Source organism: Silene latifolia, chromosome 2, assembly GCF_048544455.1.
Source record: "Silene latifolia isolate original U9 population chromosome 2, ASM4854445v1, whole genome shotgun sequence".
NCBI lineage: Eukaryota > Viridiplantae > Streptophyta > Magnoliopsida > Caryophyllales > Caryophyllaceae > Silene > Silene latifolia.
The window spans coordinates 36,412,888-36,422,186 of record NC_133527.1 but is presented as its reverse complement, the minus strand read 5'-3'; the positions used below and the strand labels follow the sequence as shown (position 1 = coordinate 36,422,186).

The 9,299-nt window shown below is 37.0% G+C and overlaps 1 protein-coding gene across 1 annotated transcript; it reads left to right on the top strand.

Annotated features, from left to right (window-relative positions):
* Window positions 1–588: 588 nt before the first annotated feature.
* LOC141639334 (uncharacterized) lies at window positions 589–1,191 on the top strand. Its single transcript, XM_074448487.1, has one exon. The coding sequence runs from the start codon at window positions 589–591 to the stop codon at window positions 1,189–1,191; it is 603 nt and encodes a 200-aa protein (XP_074304588.1).
* Window positions 1,192–9,299: the final 8,108 nt, after the last annotated feature.

Genomic DNA, 9,299 nt, shown 5'->3' with positions numbered 1-9,299 from the left:
GGCGATGAATGGAACGAGGAGAAGCTAGCTCAAACAGTGCTCATGGCTGAGGTGAGTGACATATTGAAGATCCCTATTTGCTCGGGTATTGGTGAAGATGAGTTTTCCTGGCACTATGCGCGTGATGGTAAGTACTCTGTCAAGTCGGGTTATAACTTTATTAGATGGAGGAAGGTACAAGACGAAGCGTCGAGTAGCAACCTTTCTTCTGACCCTGTTTGGAAGGAGTTGTGGAGCCTCCAAGTTCCGCCTAAGGTTCGTGTCTTCCTATGGCGGAGCTGTAAGTCTGCTCTCCCTACTGGAAGTAATTTGCAGAGACGGGTAAAGGAGGTGGATGCGACCTGTTTTAGGTGTAATAAAGATATTGAAACTGAGGTACATGCCCTGCTTTTCTGTCCAAGAGCACGTCTGATTTGGGAGGAGCTGGGAGTGGACTCGGGCAATGAGTGGGAGAACATCCACAATATGACTGAGTGGTTTAGACGAATCAAGGAGCGGGATCATAATGTTGGGATTGGAAGGAAAGTAATGGTACTTTGGGCTATTTAGAATGAACGAAATAGAGTATTTCATGGTGGGGAGGAAGGGATGACGAAAGTGGTGATGGAAGGTGTCCTGAGGTATTACCAGTCATACGAAGAGGCGGCGACGGGCAGGGAAACCAACCGAACTACAGGGGGAATCAGTCCCATGGTGCTGTGGAGCCCGCCTCCGGATAGCGTATGGAAGATCAACGTGGATACAGCCACGTTTGAGGGGATTGGCTGTGGGATAGGGGTGGTGGTAAGGAACAGTGTTGGTGAGGTCGGACGGGCTGTGGTAAAACAGGTGCGAATACAGTGGGGTGCGGAGATTGTCGAAGCAAAGGCTGCTCTTCTAGGCTTGAGGATGGCTGCTCAAATGGGACTTCCTCGTGTGATTCTCGAGTCAGACTGCTTGATGCTCATAGATGCTCTCAAGTCTAAGGAATCTGTGGCTAGTTATTTTGGTAATGTTGTTTTAGACATTTTGAATTTAGTCCATCTCTTTAATTCCGTTTCTTTTAGTTTTGTTAAGCGTGGGGGGAATGTAGCTGCTCATTTGATGGCTCATTATGCCCCGTTGGACTTCTCTACTCGGATTTGGGTGGATGTCTGCCCGGATGTGATTGTTGATGTAGTTGCTTCCGATGCGATGTCGGCCTTCACTTAATCATATTTCATAACCTTTTTCCTTCAAAAAAAAATAATGTTTAAGTATGTAGTTGAACTTGTTTACGTACGTTCATGTTAGTTACTACTACAATTTACTCCAGTATGCTACAAGGGTTAGACACTACTAGGGCACCTCGTTCTAGTAAGCCGACAAAAGCTTGTAATTGCATGACTATACATAGACTAGTTTTTACCTTTAAAAATCTCAAATTTTATCCTCTAATTTTGTATTTGTATATCACGTTATGTGATAACCTTACTTTTGCTAAGTAATATATATGATGTTATATTGTCAACAAGTTTTTGGAAAAAGGACATATCATAAGATCTTGGACCTAAAATTCCAAAAGATTTATTATAAAGATGAGGAGATAAGTCCGACTTTGGCATGAAGTTCAAAGTTTGAAAGGTGTGTAATAATTTAACACCGTCTCATCAGTACAATATATTCATATTGTATAAGTATAAGTGGCCAGAAGTCCACGTCTATGAGTATATGAACCGCTGTTTAATTTAAAGCGGTCTTTATGAAAGGCGAATTTATTTGCGACTTGATTCTTGTTCACCTGAAGTTGAACAGTATAATGAGATATGAAATTTGATCAATTCTTTGAAGTGAATGTGACATCTCATAAAGACTATGTCTGTAACAGAGATTGATAATATGGCGTTATGATAAGCCTAATATTGCGGCCTTAATTGAGCCTAATGATGTGGCCTTATTGAAGTAAAGAAGCCTTAATTGAGCTTATGATGTGGCCTTATTGAGCCAAATTTGTTCATTGAAAGAAATGAAAATATCTCATGAAAGTGAATATTTCATGAAAGGTCATATGAAAATACTCAAAGAGTAATGTATTCCTTATTGGAATATTGGTGAGTCTTGCTAACATATACGAGACACATGTTGTGTCATATGTCACATTATTTATCTGGCCAGATTGATTATGAAAGATTGTCCCGGATTGTGGGCAACTAAAAAGGTTGACATGAAATTATTCAAATGTGACATTAAGGCCATCCGGGTTCTTATTATACCTGTTTTGATAAACCTGAAGTTTATCCTACGGAAAACATAAGTGCTGAAAACTCTCTCGTGTAAATTTATTAAAGGTAAGACATTACACGAAGACTGAGTATATTTAATATTGGAGATTACAGTTTGATTATTATATGGAATCGTTAGTCTCCAAAAAGGGCATTGTAATTCAGCACATTTAAAATCCAACTGCATTATATGTTACTCCCCAAAATATTTTGTTAATGTATAAAAATGCCCATATAAATTCTCATCGGCGATATGAGAAATTAAGATCTAAGGTGGTTATGGTTTTTACCACTTTAGGGGGAGAATGATAAGGAAAAGTTGGTAAAAACAAACAAGTATATTATCCCCAGCTGGACCTGAAGTTCAGTGGTTTGTTTTCAATATGAAATACATCAATTAGAGGTTCATGAAATTAGAAATGATGGCAATCATTTGCTTATGAAGATGTATTATGATACCACTTTTATCACCTTATCAGAATATGATATGTTACATTAAAATCTATGACTTAATTATAAACAGTTTAGCCCTATATGTGGTATAGTGAGCTATACATTAGTCATAGAAAATATATGTAATGAAAAATTAGATTCTTGCCAAATTGAACAATAAAGCACACGTGAAATATAGTGTGAGAGTCATATCGGTTCAATATTTCTAGTAATAAGAAAATGGCAAGTTTTGGGCAGTTGGTACTCCTATAGAGTAAAGAAATTTGGATGTCCTGAAAGTGACATAAATATTTGAATGATAATAGATGGCCTATATAGAAAAGTAATGGTACCAAATATATTCAGATATTATTGATCAGTACTGACAATATCACGAGATATTGAAATTATATCGATATGTTTAAGGAACCGATATGCATTTGCGCGCGAAAATTAATGGACTAGAAAATGGGGATCTTATAAGTAAGTCCATTTTGATTGTCGACATATAATCTATGATTATAAATGAGCTCATGGACTAGATGTCCAGTTATTGACTTGAAGTCAATTTAAATTATGAATATTGGAAAAGAAAACTGTACAGTTTGCATTTTGAGTCATCATCATGTGCATATAGAGAGTAAGTTTATCATTGCATATTAGTTTTAATATTTAATTTATTATTATTGCATCTTTGTTAGCATATGCCATTTAGAACTTAGTTTCATATCATATGCATGCACATGTTTCATAATATAATTTTGAATGGATAATGTTGGAAAGGAGAAATATATCATGATTTACTCCTTTGAGGAAAACTCCCTTTAGGAGCCTCTTATAAATGATCATCAATTGTTAATGGTTGATCAATTGAATTATTGAAAACTCTTGATGAAATATATAAACCTCTACCATACGATTGAAAGATATCGTGATTAGTTCTAAAATGGAACATCAAAACTCCTATAGAGTTTATTTGAAATTGTTATTGTCTCAACCTGAAGTTTGAGCATATGAGAATAATGATGTAAATGAGCTTCATGCTAAACATGTGAAATTAGTTTGTGGTCCAGAAGTACCATAACGATTGGAAAATAATGTAGTCAAAATCTACAATGAGAATGTCAATCCATACATATGTGGTTTAGCAAAGAAAATAGCTCAAAGAAATTGGATGATGTATTCAATAATTATCGGATTAATTCTCCTTAATACAAGGAATTAAGGAATGATGACTACACTCTTTTTCCCTTCGACTAGGTTTTTTTGTCCCAATGGGTTTTTCCTAGCAAGGTTTTTAACGAGGTAGCACAATAAGCTCATTGATACGCTATGATTATTAAGATGAGTTATTCTTAACATATAATGTTATGTAATCTATGAAGAAGTTCCCTATCACTATTGTGGAAATATTATTTGAAATAAGATCCAAGAGTCATCACAAATGACTACATCCAGATTGTGACAATTAAAGAAATACGAAGATTGAAATTATCAAGGATTTGGAGATATCAAGTTTATCAACTACAATGGATTTTATGCAATGTTCGAGAAGTTACGTCAAAGTATGGTTCATTTCAAGATTTATCAAGTTATGTAATCATCAGGGGGAGTTAACACGCGTTGTACTCTTTTTCCTTATCCATGGTTTTGTCCCACTGGGTTTTCCATGGAAAGGTTCTAACGAGGCAGCTATTATTATGCGTGTTTGAAGATTATTGTACTCTTTTCCTTTCTAGTATTTTTTCCCACAAGGTTTTCTAGTAAGGTTTTTAACGAAACATCTTCTTCAATAATGGACATCCAAGGGGGAGTGTTATGAAATATTATTAATGTAAATATTATATGGATGTCCATATTTTAGAATACTCTAGAATATATTATCTTATGGAAACTATTTCCCACTGTATTGTATATATATATATACCCTTCCTAATGGAATGATAATATAGTTTGACCTCTCTTCTATTCTCTCTAACTTCTCTCTCTAATTCTCTCTTCCCTTTATTTCACAACAAAATAATCATTTTAACTTTGTAATTTAATTTTCAACAAACGTTACTCCATCTATTCATTTGAATTTCAATAAAATGTAGTTTAATCTATATGAATATAAAAACAAATTATTTTTAACTTTGTAATTTAATTTTCAATAAAAGGTTACTGCCCTTGTGCACTTTATTCTGTACATTTTCTTTCTCTAGGTGGTTGTTTTAACACAACTTCCGTACATATTTTTATTTCGGATAGCTTTTACCATTTCAAAATACGAACATATGCTTATATTTTTCCATTCGTAAAAAGTGAACCTAAAATAAATAAGAATAGTTTTGTCACCTCCATTTTCTACCACCCTCCATTTTCTACCCTTTTCCATTTAATTTCATTATTACCTCCATTTTCATTTCTTCCCTAAATTTAGTTTGAGAATCAGTACACAATTTAAATCAGAGTTCGTTTTTATCATAAATAAACATCTACATTTATTGTTATGATATTTAAGTTTGTAGATCTAACATCTACGGAAACTCACCATCGTAAGATTGGATAATAAACTACGATAATTGTTGTGATTTTGTATAAGCGTATAGATCAGACCCTTGTTAATAACTTATTATCCTCTTTTTCGTAAATGTATTCAAAAATAAATTTTCAATTTCTAATGTGGTAAGGTACAATTGTAAATACTTATATTACCCTAAATATCGAAAATATGTCAGCCTTGTAGTTAAGAATGGGATATAGCGGACAATAGGTCTCCATATTCAAATACCCTTCTAAAATTCTACTGCTCTTGTGGTTCATTTGACTAAAAAAAGTATTACCTCTAAATAATTAGCTACTACTGCAACCAAATAACATTGCTTATACTCAATATAAACCAATGACAATTGGTCTCTTAAGATGGGTATTCCGTCTTAAGAGTAATACGGGTTAAGTAATACCCCACTTGGCAAGATAAGATAGCTATTTTGCTAGTTCTGAAGATTTTTTTTTTTAATTAAAGGTAAACAAATGATTGAGATTGTTTTATAAGATCGTTTTTTTTTGTTTTACCTATCCTACTCAACTCGTCTATGATTAAAATGCATATACCCGTCCTAAATCAGAATTTATAAACCTATGATTAGACCTGGCAAAATGGGTCAAGCCCGAATGACCCGACCCGAAAAGGCTGACCCGAGACCCGAAAATGATCCGAACTTGCTTGACCCGAATATGACCCGAAACCCGAATTGACCCGACCCGACCCAGACCCGACCCGAACTTTGTCTGATCCAATGTTGACCCGACCCGAGGTGACCCAATCCGAAAAAACCCGACTCATAACTAACCTGATCCCAAATGACTTGAAGTGACCCGAAATGACCCGAAACGAGTAGTACTAACTCATATTAATACTATATATATCAAAATAAAGTTTCATTGGTTACAATAATCTCTAATAAATAATTAAATTTGCAAAATAGTATTTCTTAATCAAAATAGTATTAATTTAAGTGCTTAGCCATTAACTCAAAAGCAACCTGACCCAAAATGACCTATACCCGAAAATGACCCGACTCGAAATGACCCGACAACAGGTCACCCAAAATTGACCCAACCCAAACTGACCCGACCCGTACCCGACCCGAGTGACCCGTTTTGCCAGGTCTACCTATGAGGCTATGATGCTATGAACACGCACTATTCTACCCTATATATAAATAAATAAATATGATAAAAGTTAGGAAAAATTATTACTAACCCTGACTCTGCCTCCATCATTCTCCCAACGCCTCCACACTCCTTTCTTAATTCACAAAATCTCATTGAAAACGGCACGTATCCCTCACTTTGGAGTGACGAATACCATTTTCTCTCACAAATGACCCAAATAGAGGAGAGAGGGAAGCACATGGGGGTGCCCCCACCTTATCCCCCTATCCGTTTTGTGAGTGGCATTACCCGTCACTTGCTCCGACGCGTCTTCAGCAAGACTAACTGCTTAATTACTGTCAATCTCATATGCTATCTTTATTAACTTATACGGAGTATTATACTATCTACCTTCATCTCAAAAATAGTACATAGAGTCGTTTTACCTAGAAGAAATATGTTTAGTTTTTTTATCTTGAATTTTGCAGAAAGATCAACTACTTGAAAAGTAAAGTTATCCCCAAATTTAATCTCAATAATATTACTATAATACAAACCAATATTTTAGAGTAATTTTTCGTCGTTATTTTTTTATTACTGACTAAGATGTTGTTCACATAATATTTTTTATGGTCTTTAAATTTTATGAAGAATGATGAGAGAGGAATTTAGAGAGAGAATATTCTCTTAATTCTAGGTCACGATTTCTGAGCAATGGCGCGGAAAGTTAGCAATCTTCATCATTCTACTGCAAATTCTACAAAAAATACAACTAAAAATAATAATTCATCAACTATTAACACCAATAATAGTAGTACTAAATCTAATAATCATACAAAAAATACTTCTAGTAACAATAAATCTACTGGTGAGAATGTTCATGTCGAAACAATTGCTGCAGACATAGCATCTGCAAAATCGGCTGTTGATGCTGCTGTAACACCCCCATACTCCGAGTGCCTTACCAGGACCACTCAGGTATGGAGACATCACCATCTCGGTTGCCCGAGGTATGATAATCAAACAACAGCGATAAAGAAACGATATTTATTATTAATAGTTTAATGAATGAAAACAATCCTTGAAACCAAACTGAAAGCAAGATACATTATTCCAAACTGTCTACTCAAACTGAAATATAAATAAATGCTAAACTACAGCGGAAGACTCTATCGTCATGTCGTGGCCATCCCAGCTATCCCCGTATCATCTCTATACCTGCTCAATATCTGCTCACCATCCCCGAATGGATCACCGCAGTTTACAAAACAACACCGGGTCGATTAATCACACAATCAAAACAGATAACGACAATAAGACATACAGACAATTTGAACCGCCCCACACACACATCCAACCAACCGTCTCAATCACCGATCGTCCACCGGACCAGCCACCAGGGGGGACCGCAGCCGTTCCCACCTAAGCCCCGCTCATCGTACGAGCGATAACCCCGTCCATTAATGTGCACATCCCCTTTCGTGGCGGGTTCCACTAAGGGCGAAACTAGGGCGTGAGATCACTCCCGCAAGTGACCCCACTCAGCCGAGAACGCATCTCGAGAACCATCAACAACACAACCACAATCACAAACACAATTACAATCATCAAATCAATTAACTAACTACAAAGACATCACCAATATCCCATTATGGGACTAATACGAGTAGAAATCCCACCGGAAAGCACACACGCAGACGGTATCTACAGCTGTCTCAAAACGCCTCTTCTATGAATTCTCCTCCTAACATATAACACACGGATACTACTATTCAAACACTATTCATAAAAACCCCCAATTACTAAATTAGGGTTTCACTAATCTTAACAAAACGTTATAAAAATTATGCTAGAAGCTTACCCTCGACGCAAGGAATCCAACGACACAAACTACGATGCAAACCGACCGTCTGATCTCCGGGAATTGTCAAGAACGCGATTAGGAAGAAGGACCAACTGCTTTCTCTCTTAAACAGGTTTTAGGTTTTGGCAAAAGTGTTTTAGAATAAAGACGAATATGTTTAAATACCTTAATCGCGTAATTAACAAAACCCGAGAAAAACCCCCGATAAACCGGACACTCGATCGAGTACCCAAGGTACTCGATCGAGTACCTTCTACTCGATCGAGTGCCCCGACTACTCGATCGAGTGCCCAACAGGTCAGAAACTATTTTATTCTGCGACATACCCTTACTCGACAGAGTAAGGGCTACTCGATAGAGTACCCCCAAGACCATAAATACGGAGTATTACAGTCTTCCCTCCTTAAAAGGAACTTTGTCCCCGAAGTTCAAACCACTACCAAACAAAGGTACTCCCATACGCTTCCCGGCTCGAAGGTCAAAAATAAACACAACGTAAAACATGCTACTAACCCAACTTATCCCGACAAACATACCGACACAACATATATAAGGGTGTAAAAACTCCTAAAAACTCTCGCGACCATCTCCTACCCCCCTAAAAGAAACAAGGTTACGTCCCCGTAACCATACGTACCTGATCAAAAAGGAAAGGGTAACGCTCTTTCATGATATCCTCCGCCTCCCATGTAGCTTCCTCAGTCTCATGGTTAGACCAAAGGATCTTAAGCAAAACTGTCTCACCACCCCTGGTCTTTCTAACTTTTCGGTCTAGGATCTGCTTAGGCACCTCAAGATATGATAAAGACTCATCCAGTTCTAAGCTCTCTGCCTCCAACACATGTGACGGGTCACTCACATACTTCCGCAGCTGCGATACATGAAACACATTATGCACTCTCTCCAAAGCAGCCGGTAACGCCAAACGATAAGCCACTTCCCCAACTCGCTCTAAGATCTCATAAGGTCCTATAAACTTCTGACTTAGCTTGCCTTTCTTCCCAAATCTCATGACTCCGCGCATAGGAGACACTTTCAGAAGAACCTTGTCCCCAACCTGAAACTCTATATCCCGACGATGTAGATCTGCATAACTCTTTTGTCGATCCTGAGCTGCTCTCATC

Bases quoted from the DNA above. Each gene is read 5' to 3' on its own strand.
- LOC141639334 (XM_074448487.1), top strand. From the start codon at position 589: ATGACGAAAGTGGTGATGGAAGGTGTCCTGAGGTATTACCAGTCATAC.